The 24,762-nt window shown below is 35.1% G+C and overlaps 1 protein-coding gene across 2 annotated transcripts in view; it reads right to left on the bottom strand.

Moving 5' to 3' along the window:
- The window catches only part of STXBP4 (syntaxin binding protein 4), a 70,986-nt gene that overhangs the window by 24,556 nt on the left and 21,668 nt on the right, over window positions 1–24,762 (bottom strand). For both annotated transcript variants that reach the window (XM_009584028.1, XM_009584027.1), the window contains exons 14-20: window positions 23,921–24,033; window positions 23,159–23,245; window positions 21,538–21,603; window positions 15,601–15,777; window positions 13,346–13,462; window positions 12,811–12,860; window positions 11,493–11,626 (exon numbers count right to left, since the gene is read on the bottom strand). In XM_009584028.1, coding sequence (XP_009582323.1) covers window positions 11,493–11,626; window positions 12,811–12,860; window positions 13,346–13,462; window positions 15,601–15,777; window positions 21,538–21,603; window positions 23,159–23,245; window positions 23,921–24,033 — 744 coding nt within the window. The remainder of the gene's footprint in view (window positions 1–11,492; window positions 11,627–12,810; window positions 12,861–13,345; window positions 13,463–15,600; window positions 15,778–21,537; window positions 21,604–23,158; window positions 23,246–23,920; window positions 24,034–24,762) is intronic.

Below are 24,762 nucleotides of genomic sequence, written 5' to 3'. Positions count from 1 at the left end.
TACATTTTGTACCTCATTTAGGTCTCCTTCATAAGCACCAGGCAATTATGTTTTCCTCTTGCAAATTCTCCTTAAAATATACTTTTAAAAAGCTTCCTATATCATTCTTGGCAATCAACTTTCTCTGTACTTCTTTCCATTTAAATTATCACACTTGTGCACCATGTATGTCTAAGTAACTCTGCTAGCCCTCAGTTTCTCACTCCTACCTACTGAAAAAAAGTGAAAAAATGTAACAACTGAAGGAACTGACAGAAAAGCATACCAACCCTCTTAGATGAGCACTGATAGCTTTAGCATGCATTGACATTCGAAACAAAGGTCTGAGCATTCCCCCCGCCAGCTTTAATCCAGTTCTCTCAGGATGCTTATAGTTGTGTAGCCACGGAAAATTAACTGCACAAAAGTACGCGCGACTCCTTTGGTTCGGCTCCATACTGTAATGGTTGCTTTATTTTTCGGTACCTGAAATAATGAGAGCGTTGCTCCCTGCCTGGCGTGCAGACATACACACCCACAGAGAGACGTTGGGTTACCCACCTCTCTCGATAACCAGCTGACTGTGTCTGAACTGCGCTTGCAAACCAAAAGAGGGATGTCAGCCTTGAGTTTGAGATGCTGATCTGGGATTGAGACCTCAAGGTTCAATTCCTCTCTCACCTGGGTATTTCCTCTGACTGTGAGCAATTTGCACCTCCACGCCACAAAATTTGGAAGGTTCCCCCCCCCTGCTTATGTCAAAACATCATACTATAATTAAGGATTAATATACTAAAATTCTAAACATTATGTCAACAGAAACTAATAGAGGGACAATTTAGGAAATATTTACCATGCACTAAAATTGATGATTCTGGACAGTTTTGACTTCAGTCTCCATAGTTACCAAGAGCAAGTACAACTTGTATGGGAAGAGGCACAAAGTCAATTAATTTTTTCATAGTGGGGTCACAGTATGAACTAAAGGAGTGCATAGACTTTTAAAGGTCTGCTCTTTAGTGAAGTCTTCTTTCAGAGATGCTGGAAATTAACCTAACGAGACTGCACTAATCTTGTTAGCTCATCTGCATTTTAAGGTATAATAATATCACTTACTTGTTTTTCATTATTAAAATGTTTTGATTTGAAAGTCAGTACAGACAGTGCCTATTCAAAAGCTGACTCATCTTTTCTCATTAAAGGTAAGTGAATGGAGAGGGAATAAATTGCTTTTCTAGCAGCAACAACAGAGTTCTGAAATCTAGGTCATATTAAAGAACTGTCTTAAATACAGGCTTTAGACATTGAATTGGTTTTTTCCTTGCTATGAAACATTGGGAATAACATACATGCTCAATCACCACTAAATTAGCTAGCAACTTGTTCATAATTGATACTTTAAATACTTTTTTTTATTTGATCAGGCTATAAAATTATTCCATCCTTATTAGCATCACCTTTTATCTAGCTTCTCTGCTTGTACATAATTACTGTAATGTTCTGATTCTCGGACATCAAATTAAACAAGTGGGGTCTAATTTCTAGGTCCTGTAACAATACCCACAAGTAAGACCAGTTAGGTGAAAACAATGTCATTCCTCACTCACGTTCAACAAAATGTGGTTTTAGTCCAAGTAAGGAGAGTTCAGGGATAATTCAGGATTTAAAACCCATCTGTAAACCGATATTTCTTTGAAATGTTATTGAAAAACAGGATTAGAATTTTGTAAGAGCTTGACTAACTGGATCAAATGTTTGAAATAAATACGCTGTAATTCAATACAGACAAAAGCAAAGTACTGCCCTAGGTACAAATATCAACTGCACAAAAGCAAGTGGGGTATGTCTAGCTAGCCTTTGGTTCAGCATTAGGCTCTGGGAGTACAGGAAAGCCCAAACTTCGTACAAATCAGTAACATGAAGCTATCAGAGAAAGGGAAGACCATTTGGGAACATAAGAGCTGGTGTGCTATATATTAAAGCAAACAAACTTGCTCCATTTCTGTCTCCCACAGGAAGGTCTCAACTACAGAACTCAATATAATTTTGATGAATTGGAGAGAATTCGGAGACATGCAAGGGTGATGAAATGGCTAGAAGACATGCTCTAGAAGGAAAAAATGAGCAAACTGGTATCACTTAGTTTATTTTGGGGAACAGAAAACAGTGGAGACACGATACGGTCTTCAAATATGTTAAAAGCTGCCACGAAGAAGAAAGTAGTAGGGTGTTTTCAGTAACTATAGGGATGAAAACAAGTATTAATGGGCTTAAACTGCAATGAAGAGGATTTAGGCCAAAGTAAAAGCTTTCTAATGGCAAAGATAATTAAGGATGAGAATAGTTAGCCTCCAGAAGCTGTGGAATATGTTAGGCAAATACCTGTTTGGATTCATGTAGATTTAATTCCTGTTGCTGGAGGCAGGCGGATGTACTACCTAGCTGCTGGAGGTCCTTTCTAGCCAAGTCTTTTCTGATTCCTTGGTGGCAAAGTACTGAGTGCTAGTTTTGTAAACTTTGTGCAATTTACATTACATGCAGACATTTCTTCTGCTTCCCATCTGCAAGGCATTTGTATGTCTTGTGTTCACAGGAGTAATATATTTTAATTATATTATGTATCAAACAACTCTTTGCTTGTCTCCTTCCAAGTATTTATTGTAAAACCAAACCAATCCTGGTCAAAGAAATAGGGTTTATAGAACGGTTTTTTAGGCTTGCCAGATAGCACCTGAACTCACACCCCAATAATAATACTAAAACCAAAACAACAACAAAACCACAGCGAAAAAGATTTTTGCTGTCCACCACCTTTCTAATAAACTATTCAACCTTGATTTGGCTTCACTGGCCTTACTTATTTATGTAACATTATAGGCACTGCGTTTAAGTACAGGTATGCAATTAAATATTGCTGTTTCAGCAGTGATGATGTTATCAGTGGTCTCATATTTTTTTGAGTCAGGGATCACTACCCACCCTCAAAAATTCTCATAGATTATCATCATGAATCTTGTAATTGAAAAGAATGTAAAAGTGCTAAAGTTTCTGTAGATAAGCTGTAAATCAGTTCTAAGAGTTTTGTGGTTCAGTGGCTGTTGATGAACTACAGTTTAAAAGCCACAGCTATAATTCTAAATTACTTTGAAATATGTGGATAACCATGCATTAAAAATCTAATTCAGATCAAATACACAGCACTGAAATACACCATCAAACATATAGTACAAAAATATAGAATTTACAATAAAAAGGCAAGAAACCAAAACCATTAAAACTTTTTCAGAAAACAGAGCCTACGCTGGCTGTCTCTGTTCTTAAGTCTATGCTTCCTCATTAGCATTCTCCTTTTCTAATGAAGACTTTAAGAGGGTAAGACAGTGTAAAGGTGCTACTTGACACAGTTTCACAGGCAAGGCACCAACTGACATTTTTGTTCAATGAAAATGCACTGCAGAAATATAACATACAGTAATGATAAACCAGAAACAAAGTATAAGTCACTAACAAACTTGACAGCTATCTAGGGATGCAGAAGAATATTATCTATATTGTAATAGATTCTGGTAATAGCAGGTTACTATTCAGGAAGAAAAAAAAAAAAAGCTGCTTTCAGGATTTCCTATCAATATGACACCTGGTCAGAAAAAAAAATTATTAAATTCAGGAGACTTCTCTTAAATCCTTGCTTTTTTTTTTTTTTTTTTTTTCTCCTATGAACGAGTGAGTCTGCTGCTTCCTGGCTCAAATTCCTTTCTAAAATGGGGACAATAATTTTAATAAAGGTGTACAAATGATGTAAATAAAACAGATCATATTAGATTTACAGACTGAAGAATGGACTTGTCTCACAGATCTAGTGCTCTGATTTTTAACTTAATTTCCATGCACACTCATTTTAATTTCATATATATTGGGAATATTTTAAATATTGTACACTATTACATTTCTGAAGTGGAACACTTCCTTTCTGTTGCAATGAAACATTTTCAAATTCTTGGACAGATTTTCTTTTTGGAATTACAGTTCTAGGAACACTTTCAAAATTACAACTCCTCATTCTTATTTACCATGCAAGCAAAATTGGAAATTTAAATGATTTGCAAAAATTCAAAGTCTTGCTGCAAGTAAACAGTTATGTAGAATAAGCTTTTAAATTCTTGACTGTCTCCTTGTAAAATTGTATTAAATATGCTTGGATTTTTTTTCTGAGGATTATAGAAACCATTTTCCCTGTTATGCAACTTTGAATTTTAATTTTTCTGAAAGTACATAGGTTGTTCACCTTTGGGTTTCTTATTGTAATCTGATTTGCAGTGTATCTAAAGAGGTGCTTATAAGCTATCAATTTCTTAATGAAACATTTTCATTTTCAGAATGAGGCAAAAATTCAACAATGTCTGTATTACAGGGCAAAAGGGATCCACTTCTTATCTCATGTATTTGATGTTATGTATTGGAACAATTAAAATTAAGTCAAGGTTTATTCTCAGTTTACATCATTGAAGATGTAAAAGGAAAATTACGAAGTTTTATTTCTATTCCCGAACTATATTCCGTTGTTGTACTAGCAAAGTTTTCAGATCAGTAAAGAAATGTGGGTACTCTGCAATTCAATCAAAAATAATATTAAAATTTCTTGCTACCTTAAATTTAATTTTTGGACAAACTACCAGTTACTGTAGCAGCCACTGTTTCTGCATAGTGTCATTCACTCACAATGTGTGGTTGATAGTGGGGACCTACAATGAGCACATGTTGAACTGGAAGACAACTGCTCCTACAGTTCTTACGAAGTTTTCTGTTGAGCAGAGCTGGAAACCAGAAAACCACTGCCCCACAGAGACTAAATCAAGTGATGCATTCAGCAGCAGCATGAAGCTCCTGTCTTCCTCTATCTTGTCCGCCCTATGTTGTCTCTACAAGATGAGACTGAGCAAACAAGAAAGTAACTAAATTACAAATTCAAGACAAACTGGGAGATGCTTCTGCTACATAAGGAAGAGGTTTTATGTCTCCTGTTGCCTTCAGAACTCAGTGGAGGCCAGGAAGACATGCTAGAGGCACACCTGCTCTTGTGTAAGGAAAAATGGATTTTGGAGCACTGCTCTTGAGAAGTTGACACCATTTGGTATAATGCCATGATGCTACATCAGGATACAGTGCCAATATTCTGTGGCAAAAGAGAGCAGTCCCTATGAGCTCAAAATTCAGCATGATTCTGCAAGTAGAAAGAGCCACTGATGACCAGGTCATACTCCAAAATTACCAATGTCATTCTGGGATTTATCTTTTTTTTTTTTTTAAAATGCCTACTCAGAAAAGATTCAACAGTAAAAAGTTCATTAATAACTTAATAGCACTACTTTCTACAAAAATGAAATTACCTTCCTGTTAAATATTTCTGTTTTGAGGAAAAATTCTTCAACCTTCAGGGACTAGTACAACTGTGAAATTTTCCACTGGATAAAACAGTTGATAAATTCTCTTTTGGGAAAACTCTTTCGTTGTTGTTGCTAAAATGTATTATACCTTTGAAACTTTCAATTTCACCAAATTAGTATTTTCTAATGGATGTACTGTCTCAGAAAACGTTTAATTGACAAACATAACCTCTTTATCTTTAAAGCATACAGCACTGATTTTAAGATTTTTTTCTTTTGCTAGTCAAAAACTATTAAAAAAGGAAGCTGTACAGATGCGCTCAGGATATACATTGTATAATTTAATAGGTCTCTTCTATTTCTGATTTCAGTAATTCACTGAAATATTTATGGCCTTGCCAGAACAATGAATACACAGAGTTCTCTCTTTAGTTATCATTATGCTGCTCCTTGACAAGCAGCTCTTCCAGTAAGGAAGAAAAGGTACAGTTCTAGTTTATTAGCTGAAAGAATATTAAAGTTATGCTATCCTCCCAATGCAGAATTGTCCCCACAAAGATGATCTTGCAGGAAATAATTTTCTCTTTTTGACACTAAAAATATAAAAAGACACAGCATCATGTGTTTCAGCAAACCCTAGCAATCAGGCAATATTCTTGGGGTCAACAGAAGACTCGTATTTTGATATTCAGCCTCTGCAAATGCATCTTTAATATCACTAGCCCAATTAACAAAAGCCAAGTTCGCCAGGGTATGCCTGTGTGTTACAATCACATCTGGATTTTGATGTACAGACACAAACCAAAAAGTGGGGGGGAACGGCCCACGCTTACATCTCAACTTTTTCAGAACTCTCCTGATGAACTACAGCCAATTATCTGTACAAAATTATAGCACTGTTGTACTTTAATTTCAAGAACAAAATAGTAATAATGTATATGGCACTAATTCTGTTGTAATAAACAAACACACCAGGGCTGCAAAAAATAAATAAAAAATATGAACACTTAAGAACATTAGCTCTTCTCAAAATAGCAAAATTGTTATTTGCAAAGACTTGCTACTCTACCTTATAACTTTGTTCCACCCACACTGTCAAAAGAATGGGAAGGGACAACTAACACTTTGCTGAATATGGGATGGTTTTGGCAATTGCCCGTAATATAGTTAAAAAACCCCTAAACTGAAGAAATGGATAGATTCCATATTTCAGCTTTTAATGCCTGAGATGTAAGACTTTGTCTGTGGTCCAAAAATCAAAAGCAACTTAACTAGCACCAGCAGTTTCCATTGCCTTTTTTTTATAGATAGTCAGCATGCAAGGAAAATGAATACAAAAACTGGGCAACTAAACTTCTGCCTGTAGGATCTTCGTAATCAAATGTATAGTGACTACTGTGACTAGCAAGATGAGTATCAGTAGAGAAAGTAGGATTTTTGGAAGTGATGTTAATTTGGAGATCATTTTAGTGAACTTCAGCATGATTGCCATGTGCCAGATCCCAGGCTGACAACAGATCAAAGAAACATGATGGGAAAAAATAATTCAAGATGCACCGCTTGAGTTCCCGCCGAGCAGAGAAGCAGGCTTCATAGCACTTAATGGATACTGATGACTGGGATTATATCAACAAGAGCAAGGTTGTATTTTTGGATAGAAATTTCAGAGGCAGAGTGAGGAAATTAGCAGTCAAAATACTTGAAAGCTGCATTATGCTAGTGCACATTTCAAAATGCCGATTGCCTGCTATTTTATGAAGAGATAAGTATGTTCCAGGGTTAATCAGGTTTTGGCCATTACCAGTACCAAGTGTATTTCTTTTCTAATTTTGTAATAGAAAAGAAGAAAATGCTTTCTCAATTCTTTTTAGCATGATTTGCACCATATGGTCTACTAAGTGCAGCCAGCACCTACTTTTAAATGCTACAGTTCTTTCACTGAGGCATTATTATCCTTTGTATGATGAAAGTAATTTTCTTTATGTCTTCAGGAGATGCTTATATTCTACAAAGCAGAAAGGCCTCTCAAGACTTTGTTTCTAAAAATAGCTTACAGTCTTTCAAGAAGATGAAGAATGAATCTTTCAAGGGATGAGCTTGATTATTCTGTTTATTACTTTCTTATTTGCATTTCTGGATCTTGAGGATCCTATAGTAGTACGCACTGGAAATTGAATTGTTTTTTGTTTTGTTTTGTTTTAAACAGAGTCCTCACTTGAAGAATTGCCAAACTGACTTCACATAGCTGTCATTCCACCTACAAAGCTGAAAACTGGTCTGCAGCATTATCACAAGGCAATACGTACTTGGAGATTTTCAGGAATACACTGAACTTCTTGAAACCTCTTCCCTCAGGCAAAATGTCATGCTGTTACGCAGGAAGAGGACAGTTTGTGTGGCTAATTCATAAATATGTCATTTTGACCTGGATGTCAAGGGTGATCTTTAACAAGGGAAGCAGTTTTCTTTTGGAAGAACACTTCACAACCTTGTCTTTGCACCTAGACTTTGCTTCGCAAGCACTGTAAATGAATCAAAAAGGTATTTTGGTCAGGGCTCCTTTACTTCATGTTGTACAAAATGAAGCAAATACTGAAAGAGAAGATCTATTCAGGAGATAAAGTATATCATGATGCTTGCCCAGCTATACATTTTTATTCACTTAGCAATCTCAAAAATATTCACTCCAATTCTCTAAGAATTTATTAACAAATTATTATGTTGTGGACATCTTTCTGGAAAAAAGGAAAATCTTCAGTCTGCAAAGTAATGTCCATTATACTTTTTTCTTTGATGTATGATATTTATGAAATGCTACATACACGAGAGCCCCCTTTTTATGACAGCTCATCTGCAAGAAAACTGAAGATCACATGGGAAACATTTTGTGAGAATCTGGCATAGGGGACTGCAGACAACATGCTATTATACTCTGCCTTAACTACTTTTTTTTTGAGAGAGAGAGAGAGAGAGAGAAAGAAAGAGAGTGAGCTTTAAAGCTTTAATCTCCTACACAAGCTCGTCAGAGCCCAAATCTATTTGTAATACTCTCCAAATCAGAATGAACTCAGAAGGATGACGTTCAATCTTTAAATCCTTCTCTGCAGAGCTATTTTTAACTCTCAGGTTCATAAAATGGATCCCTGCTATGGCTCCAGAGCTTTCTAACATGTATCCTACTTCTTATGTTTGACACAACCACGTGTTAGAATTCAGTTGCATTTAGAACTAAAAGTTCTCCTTGCACGATTTCCTGGGTCGTGTGATAGAAACAACTTAGTGTGACAGAACTCTACCATAGTCACTGGTGGAAAACCAATTATCTCCTCTCCTGGCCACTGTTATTCTTTTCACCTCCTCCAGTCACCGTAATTCTAATATTCTGGACACTTACGAACAATTTTTTTATCTTCTTATTTTGCTTTCTTCTCCATAGAGTGATGTAATAAGTAAGTGTTATATAAATAATGTCAAATAAGACATTTTTCATATCTTGAAACATTTCCTCAACAAATATATTTATTCATCCCCTTCCTCAATTAATTCCCAAACAACGTAAAAATGGTATTAAAATCTTTGATACGATTATTGTCAATCATAATTTACCAGCTTTCCAAAAATTCCTGTAATGTGTCAGGCCATTTCTGTTTTATTTTCACAAATCAATCCAGCTAAGCCGGATTAGAACTGACATGTCTGCTCAACTATGGGTAAATGTGATCAAAATATACAATCATTTCGATGATCTGAACCAGGAATCGTATAATAAGGCACAGTTGTTTCTTAGATTTCCAACTGCATGCAGTTCATTACAGTAACTGGTCATGAACTAGCATAATTTTCACCAATGGGAACAGATTTCTGTTAATGACCTGAGGATATACACACATCTCCAAATGAAACTGCAGGCTACATTCACTCCCTACAGCAATAAAATCTTCATTAAGACACTATTTGATACATGTTCTTGTAAATTCAGCAGAATAACATTTTGTAAACTTTCCGGTATGAAAATAGAGCATTACAGTCAGGAAATTCTGCTAGTTTTACATGATTCTGGAAATCTTTATATCCCTTATTCTGGCATTAATTTTCTGCTTTAAGTTTTCCAGGAAAAAACGTACTCTGGAATAACTTTATATCCTAATTATAGCTTGATGAAGGTGGATACTGAACTGACACCGAACGTGCACTGTGCTCCGGTGCTATGAATGATTTATTCTGCCGGTTCACATCCAATTTTAAATAAAAATATCTATCTTCTTTGCTGATGAACTGATACCAGATTTAAAAGCTCCGGAGGATTTATTTCCTCAAGGGCATCTCCTGACTTCAAAACTCACTTTTCAAAGTCCTTAACAATAATGCTCTGGTTTTCTAAACATTTGGAGAAATCTTCTCACTCTGATGCATCCTTCGCATCTTGGAAGAAAGATCTATATCTGAGTTATTAAAGCTTATATTCCAAAATCCTGTTGATTCCAACTGCATTCACCACTTTTGTTTAAAGCCCATCAGGGTCAATGGAAATATTCCCACCAATGAGTTTCAATGAGTTTCAGGTGATGTCTTTTGAGACAAGGAAACCCAAGTCTCTAGAATCCCATGTGATGCTTACTTCTGACTTCTTCCTCCTAATGTTTAGAGCAAGATGATCTTGAACTACAGAAAGGCCTCAGTGTATTGTTTTTGGAAGAGTGATGAATGCTATTAACGGAACAAAAATAACTTTTTAATATTACACTTTCATTTTTCCTTTCATGAGGTCTTTGTTAGATAAAAGTCTGTTGATGAACCTGAAAGTAAAGAGACTGTGCAAAAGGCAAGGGAAACAGAAGAACAAAAGTAAAAAGAAAAATTGAATCCACTGAGAGATGTCTAAATGATCTGCTCTGTGGCAGCAAATCACTGAAGTCTCCAGTACCATCCATTGGCTTTACTGCACTCTGTAACAGGCAACTAATTCCAGCTTGCATAGAACTTATCACTTGCCCAGTCAACTCTTCTAGAATGGGATGAAATGTATTATATACCTCTGAGTTGAAATGGCTACCTACTCCCAGGTTAAACCTCAGAAGAATAAATATTTTCTTGATTTATGAAACCACTGTATTCTTATTAAAAGCTAATAAAAGCATAGTAAAAGAGGAACAAAACTCCTCTCTTTGGCTTAATATAAACAGAAGAAATTTTCAACTGACAATTAACAAAACAACATACACGCTGCCAGAAATAACATAAGGAAATATCCGATGCATTCTCCTGGAAGAATATTTATGATTCAAAAATATTCTGTGGCTTCATTATAATTTAAAACACTGTTTGTTACAAAGATTTATTTAATTTACTTTTTTGTTCTTTGTTTACTCTATATATTTTCTGTCTCACTGTTATTTATTCCACAACCTTCAGTGAATTAGAAAATATATCCAATTTACTTAAATAAGGTCGTTATTATTACACCCATTTGACACTGGTAAAATGCATGCAATAAACTATCCTGGGATATCTGCTTAAAGTCAAGGAGGAAATGCACTTACTATTTTAAGGGCATTAATAGGGAAAACCACTTTTAATTCTAGACAGATACTAGTTTTTCCTCATTCTGCATTCTATATCAGTCCTAGGAAGTACTGACTAAACCTTAAGCAGCCAGAATTAAGTCAGTTCTGTAATCTTGGCATGAAATGAAAAAATAATACAGTGAACAAATTCTACTGGGTGAAGCACACAACAGAAAAGTAGCCAAATCACCATATGAAAGCAGTCCAATTGTAGCAGAAGGGTCTGATTGTGGGCAGGGTAAGTTCAGGTTATGGTAAGGTAAGTTAGAAAAACAAAGGGGATAGCCCTTAGCAGCAGCAGCCCTTTTCCTGCATTTGTAGGTCTTCCACCATTCTGAAAGACACTGGACTCTGGATCCCTTACCTATAACCACAGTCCTAACCCAATCCAAACAGAACCTCTACTCAGGATCCTTCTTCCACATTTGGGAAAAAACCCCACATGGTGACTAGTGAAACACGCTACTCTCAATTAGCAAGCAAGATGCTAAAGCCACAACGTTTGATGGAAGAAAGGAAGTGTTTATGCGTGTGTATACATGCAGACACACACACATTCACTCACAATCTACTTCCAAAATGGCACGGACAGACTTGGCAAGGTCTCTGGCTTCTGCGGCAAGAGCTGTTGTGACAGTAGGTCCAATCCTTCCCAACCGTGCAAGAAGTGCTTTAGTAGACAATGTTGTTCTTCTGTCACTAAGAGAACAAAAAATAGTAAGTGTTTATTTGTAAGATTATAAAAGAAATGGTTACTTTTAATAAAGTAAACTTGTGTTTCTAGATTGGTTTTGGTCTCATTGTATGAACAAAAAAGATTCATACTACCAAATTGATGAGTTTGCCTCAGAAGCGGTTCTGTCTGTACAATAAAGGTAGTAGGAAAGTTCAATTCAAACAACATTCACGTCTCAAAATCTAGTGTCAAGAACTCAGTGGGTGTCAGGAAAGTAACTTACTTAAAAGTAATTTTCATATTAGCATTTAAGAAGGGACACTGCTTTAGGGGACCCAATTCTTATCTTCTACGCTGTTAGTGAGTCAGTTCGTCACCTTAGCTTTGTGTTTTATACTTCAATCCACTTAGTAAAATAAAGTCTATGAACTTTATAAAACACGCAACATGACTCTTGTGCAGTGCCAATGGGAACTGCATTTAATTGATTAGGATTAGCATATGAGAACACAGACATCTACAATATAATAGTTGATCTGCTCTTGCAGATTTTTTTTGAAATAAAGTTCCAGCTAACGTCACTTAAATAGATTTGATTTCCTTGAGAGCTTTACTGAAAAAGATGGCAGGACAGAGACCGTACAACTTTACTGTTACATAAATATTACTGGAACACTATCTGGGATATATAGGCACAATCATGCTGATATTCTGAAAGACCAAAGGCTGCTCTAAATCTTGTTGAATATTCCTAGGTACCTTTTTAAACAAGAAAAGTAATAACACTTAAATGGATATACATGTTATCAATTTATTTATATGCTACTGGATTAATGATGATGCAAAATCATTTGGGCAAATTTAAAAAGTTAAAAAAAAAATTATAACCCACTATTAAGGTTCTTTGCAATTTTAACTAATCCTTAGCACATGATAATTACTTCATGGAAACATCCAGACAACCATAGCTATGTAATTACTAACTGTTTTAATTTAATTCTGAGGTTTTTAATGAAGCTGTATCCTGAAAGCCTAATTTATAATTCATGCCATTCCACCTCCTCCAATAAAATGACACTTGGAAACATACAGTAAAAAATATAGGAAAAATAGCTACAAGACAGTTTTTGGAGACTTTGAAACAATAGTAGAGTTTTTCAATATTAATATTGCCATTTCAATATTAATAACTATGCCATTTCATTACCTTAAAACTGTTGAGGAAGTAGTGTTATCTGAAAGTACTTCATGCACAACCTGTTGGCCATAGTCAAGAAGTTAACAGTTTATAAATCGACACAGTCAAAAAGTTAATAGCTTATAATTTGATGTTCTATTTGGGTGTGGGGGATTTGATTTGTAATTAAAAAGTCTAGTCTCTCCCAGCTAGAAGTGTAAAAGTAAAAACCAAAATATTCTAATCCCTTTAAATGAAATAAATATAACAACATCACTTTTTTTGTTTCATAACATTTCAAAATATTATCAAATATTACTTTTTCTGCATTTTTCCTCTGTGGAATTTCACAGAAATTGATATGAGTTTGTGAAAAATTAGGTGAAAAAAAAAAAGGTAAGTAAATTCCTACAGGGATCTGTACACTTACACACCATCTTTATTTCTAGCAATGAAAGGATCTCTGCAAACTAGTTTATAGTCAGTTTACTATGTTTATTCTTCACAAACATCAACACAAAACTTTTCCAAAGAAAATATTGCTAGAAATGAAAGGCAAAGTTACCTCTACAAATTGTAGCAATTTTTCAGTAGCCACCTCAAAGGTCTTCCTAGCTGATTCTGATTTCCGCAGCTGGCAGTCAAGCACTGTAACTCTCTTCCTCAAGTCTTGGATGTTATCCTGGGAAAGATATTTTAAGGCTTTTATTCTAATCATTTTCTGCCATGGCTCACAAAGATACATGGTGTGAATTGAAATGGATGTCTGAAATGTTTAACACATGCTTTTTTCTACATTTCTGAAAAACACAGCTGCTCCTGAAGCAGGTATGCCTGATCTGCTGGTAAATCAGCTCCCAAACTGCAACAGATTTTGGCAAATGATATAAAGGTAAATTGAAATTGGCAGCTAACAACAGTGATGGGGATGAAACTTAAGACAGTTTGAACTGATTCATGAATGGATCAAAAATACCTGATGGTGACAGTATCTGTCAGCAGGGTGGCATAAATAGTCAGCATGTGAACAAACTCAGTCCACTAGTTTGCATCTGTACATCCTTTGACCAACAGAGTAATTATGGCATATATTGGAGAAAATTACCCCCTAGGATTTCTCTACAGGCACTTGTATAACCTATTGATCAGTGTTATGCATCCCTCTGTACTTCAGCTACAGAGAATGTGAGCCCCATTAGATCAAGTTCTGGAGGCTCAAGGTTTCAGCTTGAGTCCCTGGCACTGTTCGTGTGAGAGGACCACGAGTAAAGCCTTCACATGTATATGGGCATGTTTGTTTAGCTAAGCTGTCTGCTGAACAGAAGATCTAGACCAAAATACACTCCAAAATTAAGAAAATATCACTATCATTAAAAATAAACTTTTACATCACTGGAAGTGATCTTTTCTGAAAGCCCACTACCTACTATAAAACACTTACAAAAAACCACCCAAACCCACTTATTATCTTTACTTATTTACTTTACTTTGAAGCAAATGAGTACACACATATGTTTGTATACACTGTACAGAGCAGCAGAATCATGATCACTCTGAAAGTCAAAGAATCTGTTGATTACACCACCTTTCTTTGGTAATCTCACTGTCCACTGTTGGAGAAGGAGCCGGTAACCTTCAGAGGGACCTCACTCTTTTATACTAAAAAGAGTATACTACAGAGTTGGTGCCTACTTGATACTGCTTCTTTTGAATAAGAAATGCAGAGAATCAAATCTCAACTCAAATATTCGAGTGCTCACTCAGAATTTCATGAATTCAAGCTAGCATCTCAGAAACAAATCTCTAAGAAAGCAACCCACACGCTCTGAATTTCTTAAAATTTTGAAATTTATTCAAGTCCTAGAAAACAAACAGTACTTCAAAAGTACCTAACATAAAAGATGGGGCTTCTCACCCAGATGTTCAGAAAGAAGAACTTCTAGGGTGTGATTCATCTGATCAGATACACTCACAACTAGATGAGGGGAATTCCTCCCTGGGAGCTACATGTACTTGCTATGTTGCTTCTTTGCAAGCTTGTATACCATGGAGCTCGGTTTTACCTTTTAATACCTTGTAATATTGAATGAATTCTCATCACGAAATAAGGCAACATTTTAGTAGATTTTCTTCATCAATTCATATGCACATCCATTTTTCATGAGAAAAAGAAGGTAAACACACAAATCCCAACCTGCTTGCACTTGTTCAAACTGCATGTAGAAAATGGATCCGCAATTACAGGGAAAAATTTAAAAGGCCTCAAATATTTTATTCCTTAGTATGTTTTGAAATGCCTCACTAGAGATGAAGTGGTTTTAAAATATGAGGTTCAATTTAAAAAAAAAAAAAAATTTTGGCAGGATACTGTTAGTAGCATTTAAATGATTATCTTGATTAAATCTAAATTTACTTATGAATGGTACTGGACTTTCTATTGTTATTGTTTGCCTAACAGAAACATAAATATGAAGGCCATTTTTACATAAATACAAAAGCATACAAATATATGTATCGTCTTTAAAGACCATATGTCTGCAGTCCAGAAACTGTTCCATGCTTTAATGCTTGATACGTTCCATTTTGACCTATGACCCACATATGCTTCAACCTCCTATTTTTCCAGCCCAAAGATATCTGGATAAAGGAAGACTCATACACTTCACGTTGCCCCCTTCACTATGCATCATTCCAGTTGTTGAATAATACAAGACAAACAGTGACCTACTTTAGAAAAGCAGATGAAAAGAAAATGAAAACAAGATACATGACAACAGCAAGGAAACCATGGTAACTACGACAGGCGACTGCTTTGCTTACTTTATTTTGGCCAGAATGATCAGTGAGCTGAGCCTTCAGCTCTACAATTTCAGCTTCTAATAGGCGAATTACTTCTTCATAGTCCATCTCCATTCCACGAGCCTGCCTTTGTGCAGCTTCTGCAAGATGAATCCTATTTCGCAGGGCTCTTGTCTCTTCTACAGCTGCCTTGGCTTCCTATAGATGATAGAATTTAATTGAAAAGTTACAACTCCAGCTAACAAAGAAGTACAGATTGAGCTCAAAAGTACTGCAGCTTGCATTAGGGCTACCTTTCAGTATTTATGGTTAGATGGTTCAATTGCTAATTTTTAAGTGTGTGATGTGCAAACAAAGAATGGGTATTTACTGAGAGAGATAATTTTTCCTAATAAATTAAATCACGAATTCCATGATTACTGTAAATGGAATTGAATGAAAGGTTTTATAGAAATGCACCTGATGCTGTTAATCTGCCCCATCACTTCCATACTAAAAGAGTACTTTAATGAGATGTTATTTCATTTTATAATTATTGCCTGCATTCGCACTCAATTCAGAGTTCGCACATCATGTAGATGGACTTCTAATGCAAGTATTCAGTCCACACTGTTCTCAAGCTAAGTGCTCGTTTTTATTTTTCTGCCTAGTTCCTGGTCTTATATCGTTATCCTCTATTATCACAGAAGAGTGTTATATAAAATTTATATATAAATAGTGTATGGAAAACAGGAAATTAGAAACTGTTAGCTTTTAATTCAGCTCAAGTAATCCCTAAATGTTGTAAAATCTGATTTCGAGAAGGATATTGCTCAGTTCATTTTACTACTGAATATTAATTGGAGTTAACTTTGATTTGTAAATTTAGAAAGTCAAACTGAAGGTCTGGACAACAGATGAGTTTACACTAGGAAAAAACAAACTGCTCTTCAAAAATGTAGACATACATGCTCATTGGCACCAAACCCAGTAAACCATCTTTCCCCTTAGCTTTTTATTAATCTGTGGAAAAAGTCACTTTCTGTGAATTTTCTGAATCATTAACGTTATAAGCTTTCAATATACAAATTCACAGAGCTAGAAATACTTTGTACAAATTCCTCAGCTAAGGATACTTAGGTGGATATCCTATTCCTAGTCTACTTATTATATCTTATTATTTTAAATATGTCCTGGTTGGGAACGGAATCAGGGGGGAAACATGTAGGGGTAGAGGAGAAACACACTATGAATCTATAATAAGTAGGAAATAACCTTCCAGAAACTAGGTTTGAAATTACTGTTTCTGAAAAACCTATATGACTAGATCTTCCTATTTTTGTGGAAGAAATGTCATATAATATTTAACAGATGTCATAATATAAATGTCTAGAGAGGTCAGTTAAGCTTACAAAAGCAGATTTAATTCTATTATTTCTTAACTTAGAAGCATTTTGTTCTGTGCAATCAATATCCTTCAAGTCAGGTTGTCCTATACTTTGTCATAATGTTTTTTCTGTAAAATGATCTACCAATCTCAGTTTCAGATGACTTTTAACCTGTACACTGTTAGTCTTAATAAACAATATTATTTCAGGCCATAAGTAAACTAATCTCAATCACATATCTACAGGACATTATCTTCCTCATATTTACAATGGTTTTGCAATATAATACCAATTTGGATGATTGCTAGTGACATTCTGGTCTCTTAGAAAATAAAGCATTAGAAGAAGTAATCACACATGTAGCAAACAGCAACATCATTAGTTAATGCAGATGACATTGGTGTTGTATAGTTTAGAGGTTTCTGTTATAGGAGCACAAGTGATAAGAGATACATTTAAATAACCTTTAATTTGACAGCAAGTATAGTGATTTTTGTTTTTTTTTCTTTTGGAAGCACAAAGCATTAGATGAGCCTATTCTACATGATGATCATCTCCACCTGGAAACACAGACTATTCAAAAGCACATTGCTGCATGCCTTTCTGTTATTCGGCTAGTTCGTTTTACAGTTGTCTGTTTGCACAGCACTAAAAGCGGTGCGAGGGGCCATTACTGAAAGCACTCACTGAAAGACCACCAGAACAATCCACCCCTCCTGCAAGCTGCTCATAGCAGTTCTTTTTCCTATAAACAATTCAGAGAACACAGGGGCTTCTAAGAAGTTATGAACCTACAGAAGTAGAGGTCAAAACTACTGCCTCTGTAGAGGGCATTTTCTTGCCACTGTAAGAAACAGTGTGACTCAACAGCAAGAAAAGCTGGGCCCTACTGATACAGAGGATGATTTGGTAGCCCTCAGTAGCAAAGGTATCCTTCAGTAACAGGCTGGAGGTGGGAAAAAGACTCTTCGAGACAAAAGTGAAAAGATGCTCTGATGTTAAGTTTGACTAATATAAATTAATACAGAGGCCTTGACAAAGGGTGGCATCTTAAAAATGCACACATAGGAATTATTTAAATAAACTGACATCAGTAAAGTCATGGGAAAATTGCTATAATGAAAAGGGAGGTCTTCATTTTGAAATAAGACCTCCTTGAAATAAAGGTTTAATCTCTTATAATCCAGAATTGCCTTTACTCCTCCACTGTTTTTTTCAGAAACCCAATTGTTGAATATTAATTTCTCTGTAATAGCAGACTAAGTATGACCAGATTTCAACAGTGAAAGACCTAAAGGAATAATTAACGAACAATGGATTCTTACATTACAATGAAACGATTATCCACACTACAACTGAATTAGCAAAATTTTCTGACAAACCAGAGCTGTTTGCTAGAGCAGGGAGGCACAGAGGGAAACGATACCATCAGGTTTCCCTGTTCTACAGTTACTGAAGCTGGCACTGCAGCAACATGGTGGGTTCTCTTACGTATACAGGTAAGGGGCCCCCACCAGTGAAGAACAGATGGATTACAGCATGCTTCAGCAACATTTTCTCTTGTCCCATTCAACTGCTTGTATGAAAGAAGACGCAACAGAAATGGAATCTGCAGCTACTAATATTTCATCTATATAAATGCCTGATGGGACCATTTGTCCTAATCTGGTACGAAGCCACTACAACAAATAAGACACTGCAGGCTGGAGGAGAGAAACTGAATCCTTACAGAATCAATTTCAAGGTACAGGTTTCTTTCAAAATCAGGTTCTATCTCTTCCTTGGATGAATTCAAGTGTCAGGAGAAGCTTTTATCCAAGTAATATTCCAGCCACTACAAACACTGGAACAAAGGTATTCTTTTAAACTACACGAAAAATTGTAGTTACAATTCAATTATGTTTATTCATTAATTTTACAAAAATTGTATGCTGAAAACATCCTTTAAAAGAACTTTGGGTATCTTTACTATATATTAATATAAAAAAGCTCATGAAAGAAAAATAAACCCAATACTTCTTTCAGGCAGGGTGAAATAAATTATACACTGCTTCCCAAATAGCAGCCATTCAAGTCCAAGTCTTCAAAGCACCTCTTTTCCCCTTAGAAAACATAAGCATAGAATAGCAAATCTTATAGCCCTATGAAATACAAGTCCAGCAGTACGGGATACCACAAACAGTATCCTATCTTTACGACCTTTCACATTTACTATGTTTAGCTGAGGTGCTTCAGCTGACAATAACTGCATAAAAAAAGCTCTAGTAAAGAAGAGATCATTCAGGTTGGTATGACCCAGAACTTTCAGGCAGCACAGAATACAGTCAAACTCATCCAGGAAGATAGAAGACATCATTATAGATTTCACATTCATGGTGTTGACAAAACTTCAGGTACTCAAAAGTGCCCTTCTCTGTTTTGTGCCAATTTCAGCTTCAATGATTTCAAGGAAGACTCAAAGATAGTGCTACATCACAATCTCAAAGTAAAAATACATCAATTAATACATTTTAATTGTCATAGACCAATATTAGAAAATAATTACTACCTCATTTCAAATTTAGCCGTATTTCTAATCTTAAGAGTTTGTTTATCCTGTTAGCTACTGATTCAAGCGCTGTTTAATGAATCGGTACTAACAAAACACGCTCATTAACCAGAGTATTTGTACGCCTGTCCTAATTAAGCTGTAATCTCTGCGATTCACAATTAGTAGACAATAGAAATACCACAAAAGACACTCCAATATATGACTGGTAGCCTAAATCCTCATTTAAAACCTTGTTTTTTCAGGAAAGCAGTGATTTAAAAAAAAAAAAGTTTTAAATTGTATTGAATTCAGAAGACCTTAAGTACATACTTAAGTTGGTTTGTTTGTTTCCTTTTAATCAGGCCATTAGGGCTCAATAATGTACTCATTAACTCATTTCACCAACTTCAGTTTTTTTTTTGAATGCATCATCATAAGTTAAATGGCAACTTGTACTGTAAGTAGCCTATTTTTTTTAAACCTCGTATCACCATGAATCTCAGCATCAACATCGGTTCTGAACTACAGAAATATACCTAAAACACTTGAAAATGCACCAAGTATAAACAGAACTAAAATTTCCATTAAAAGCCTGCTTCTATCTCCTAAAATAGGTCACACAGTGCTGTAATAACATATAATTTATTATTTCTCTTTCATTTCACTATATGGAACCTCTTCAACAGCAGTTACTTAAAACACTTCCTAGAAAATCAGAGTATTTCTCCCCTGGAGGTTTGTACTGCAAAGCTGACCTTCACCATCACATGACAGTACTTGACAGAAAAATAAAAGTACGAGGACCTCGTGTGGTAGAAAATGGGCATTGCTGCCACTTAAAACAGACCATCTTAAACCATCTTTGTCCGTCTACCTTCCCAGTAAGAGCAGGTATGTAAATTGAAACACTCGATGCTGAGGACCTGATGTCCATACTACTTGCATTTTGGGGTTTGTACTTTGTACTAGCTTTAATCTAGACTGAACGATGAATGATAGACTGAACGTCTGCTCTAGTCTAGAGCAACAGACTGAACATCCAGTAGCGAATGGAAACATGAGGTGCACTACTGAACATAATTCCAGTTAAAAAAGAATCCAATTTATTTCCCTGCTGTCCCACAGTGTGCAGATGTCAACATCACAATATTAATGGAAAAAAGCTTTCAAGCAGCTCTCATATTCAAGGAATAAAAGGTGATAATGAAGGTGCTGAACAAATCTACATATCTGAGCAAAAACATAAAACTAATCTTAATATAATAGTACACGGAAAGATTTTTAAACTGTACCTTGCATTTTTACATATGACATCTGATGGAACAGATAGCCATGAGAAACCTGCAAGGAATACGTGTAGCAGTACAGGAGAGAAGAAAGGCGGCCAGCTCGTAAGAAGAAAAGAGCTGACAAGATGATGTTCAGTAGAAGCAGAAAATAGGAAAGTTACTTGGTTTTAAATCCAGGCTATAAATGATGTGAAACTTACATATAATTGGAAATTTCCTTTAAGAGACACAAGGCTAAATTTTGTAAGAAACTCTGATTTCTTCTCTCATAGTTATAGAAAGATATGGAGACAGAAACAAGACATTCCTCTCAAAACACTTACTACTATTTTTTTCCTGGAAAATATCAGGTAGAATTGTCAAATGCATCTATTTTTTCATACTTAAAACTCTGGTTGACATATAAAGTAACTAATGTTAGGACTGTAGATTAGGCACACTATTGCCTAAGAACAGCAAAATCACTTCAAGAACACTTGAGACCAGAAAGGTACTATTACATTATTATCCAACTTACCTGATCCAGTTCTTTTACAGTTCCTACCTCAATTCAACGGCAGAGAAGTATTATTGCTCTAAAAACATAAGGATCAATATTCTCCAATTCTAATCAAAAACTCTGCAGTAACAAAAGAACCACTTTGTGTTGAAATCAGTGTGAAAGATAGTCTGTATGAGCATCAGGAGAGAAAGAAGTGTTCCCTTCTCCCTTCCACAAAAAACAGTAAAAAAAAAAAGAGAATAATAATATTTTTAAGAAACTTCAACATACTTGCTTGACTATTTGTAGCTCCTCTGTTAACTGTTTCTGTAAATTCACAGATTCAGACAATTTTTCCTGTTTTTAAAAAAAAACCAAAACAACGAAGAAATAATTAATAATTAGGTCTGAAAGAGAAAGAGTTGTTATTCCTAAAACCCAATTAGCTCTTTCAAAACTACAGGTAGCAGTACTTAACTTCTATCAATGTACCTACTGCCTTCTGTACAACTATTATGTTTCTAGGCCACAACATATGTCTGTTAATGATGTTGTATAAACAGAAACACACGCTTTAAAAAAGTTCTGGTGGAAATAATAAATAATTAACAGCTTTTATAAAACCTGTGACAAAACCAAATTTTAATCTCTAAAAGCTGGTTTTTCAAAGAGTTCATTGATACTGTTTAAGTTTCTTGAGCATCTGAGGTGTATTTACTGAACGTTTCTGTGATATAAATAAAATACATATTTTAAGTCTCTTGTTACCTAGCCATCTCACAAATGAGCAGAATAAAGACATGGTTGTGGCTTTAACAGATTGCTGTACAACCTAATATTCACGTCAAGTTATTTTCAACGTTGTATGTTTGACCATTCTTTCACTCACCTACTCATACCAGAAGCCTGTAGGTACACCACTTTCAGAAGGCTAAAAGTTCTAAAAAAAAGGTGCTATAAAAGCATAAAGATTCTCATACCGAGTCAGACCAAGGGTATTTCTCACTCTTTATCAAATATTTGACTGTAGATTGTTAAGGGAAGAGTGTAAGAAATGAGGCAATTCTAGATTGATCATTGCCAGTTTTCGACATCAGCAATTTAGGGACTCATGGTAAGTACTCACTACCTCAATGTTGAATGTAAATCAGGTTCTTTCACTTCAGTACAAAGTTTTCAGAAGAAGAATCTGTGCACAGAACGAAGAACAGATCTTTGGGCGTGTCAATCCAATGTTTTTGTAATCTATAGCATGAAAGAATTTTTTTTTGACCAGGAGGCAATTTGTAGAATTGCCTGTATCCTGGGATCGATTTTCCAGCCCTGTCCAAGAACAAGAGTTAGGTACACTGAATACAGAACCAGAATTTTTATCTTTTGGGTTGTCAGAAAAGAAATTCAGGAGCATAGGACCATGGCTGTAACCCAGGGTATTAAGAAACAATAAATATATTTGTTGCTTTAGGTCTTAAGTATTTTGTAATGTCTGTGAAAATATGTATTAATTTTGAAAACAGATTAATTTATCCTCCAGTTCTGACTTCTTTCAAAAGTATTAGCATATGCGTAGACACTGCGGTTACTAGGATCACACATTTCTAAATAAAATTGCTATGCAAATCAGTCACTTCTCCAAATTCACTTTTGTGAAATGTCTGCTTAGTCTCATTTCTCTGTGAATCAGATTTTAAAAATGCATTAGTATTCAATATAACAAATAAAATTCACTATCTCCAGAAATATATTGTAAGCATACAATCTTCAAACATAATTAGAACTGTTTGCTCTGCCTTTTTATTTATTCATCAAAAATTGCACATAAAATGCAAAAGAAAAACAGTAAATTACTATATACACTCAAAAAGAAATTAATCTCTTGAATAATTTAAAGTAAATAAAAATTAAGTATTACCTTTAATTTACTTATTTCTTTTAAAGCTTCATTTCTTTCTTTCTTAAGTCTTTCCATGTCATCCTCCAAAGAATCACAGGTTACAAACTGTGCGTATTTAAATATATCAAGTTAGAATGTATTCCTGACTGTATCTTCCATAATCTTTAACATCTTATCTTAAAAGATCTTGTTAATAAAATGAGCGGATAATCTTATTTTTAAGATAATTAAAGCTCTGAAAATACTAAAAATGTTTAAGAAAATTCTGACCAACTTATTTTCCAAAGGAACAATTATTTTTCCTGTTAAAAAGGATTAATTAAAAATATTTTTTAAAGTACCAAGAATACAACACTAATAGCCCCTGTTTTCTTCAGTATTTTAAATAATACATACATTTATTTTAGTATTCCTGTGCTGCAAATGCTGTTTCTTAAAGTCACCTCTAGAATAAAGTGATTTTTACTGTAGCAGTAGTTCAAATCACTGGGCCCAATAATTGTTTATCACTCCCACAGGTAGTAGCAATATGTATTCCATTAAGAAACTTCAGTAAATCACTGTTGTCCACACTTATAACAAATCACAACATAATTATGTGAATTGCTTTCTGCAAAGTAGGTTGCCTTAAAAAGCTTCACAGAAACTAGGTTATCTTAAGGAGCACCGTGATATGGAGCTGTTCTAAACATCTGCCCAAGATTTGGAGTTATCTTACACATAATAAGCTCTCCAATAATCTCCTCCCAACAGTTAACACTGTACAGGCACATATTTTACCTGTGAATCCAGTAAGCTGGCAATTTCATTGACCCCAAATGTTACAGATTTTTGGCCATCATCTGTTGCATTCAATTGCACAGAGAACAGATTCCTTGAAACTTCAACGAAATCTAAAAAACAGTTTAGATTTTGTTGCTGCAGTCCCCAAGTTCAGTTTAGTAGCAGTATCACCAGATGCCACACAACTACTAATATCACAATGTATGGCTACTCCTTTATAAATGCAGTGTCTGCCCTCCCTAAGCTTTCTAAAGGAAAATATGAAAATACGAAAATCTCCCTGAACAGAAACATTTGGTAAAGCTGGCAAGAATAAGAATAAAAATGTTCAAAACAGGTCTTGGGATGAAATATCCCTGAATCAAGTTGTGAAGGAGAAAAGAAAACAAAAGGTGGTGTGAAGTTCACCTCCAAAGTACCTGGTTAGAGATGCTCTACATTTGGCACACCCCTGTGAAAAATTAAAAGAAAGCTGCACGCCTGTTACACAACTGCCTTTCCCAATGAATCGACCTTACTAGAGGAGACACAGTGTCTCCACAGGAAAAAGGAAAAATGTCGTGCTAGCTCACAGCTCGTAGTTTCCTTTGCAGGTCCTTTAAACCCTTGATAGAGACCTGGTAAAACTGATGTTGACCAAGTTTTAAGTACAAATACTACAGCATTCTCAATCAACATGGCTTGGATTACACATTCATTTCGAATGTATAAAAAAAAAATTCTCCTACAATATGACAGAAAAGTGGAAATATAAAGGTCAGTTTGTTTGCACCACACAAAATCTGATGGAAGATCCAGTATCTTTCTTGATCTTGATCTTAGCATCGGAACTATTACGT

Source organism: Fulmarus glacialis, unplaced genomic scaffold (genome assembly GCF_000690835.1).
Source record: "Fulmarus glacialis isolate BGI_N327 unplaced genomic scaffold, ASM69083v1 scaffold2848, whole genome shotgun sequence".
NCBI lineage: Eukaryota > Metazoa > Chordata > Aves > Procellariiformes > Procellariidae > Fulmarus > Fulmarus glacialis.
This window is presented reverse-complemented; position numbering and strand designations above follow the sequence as displayed.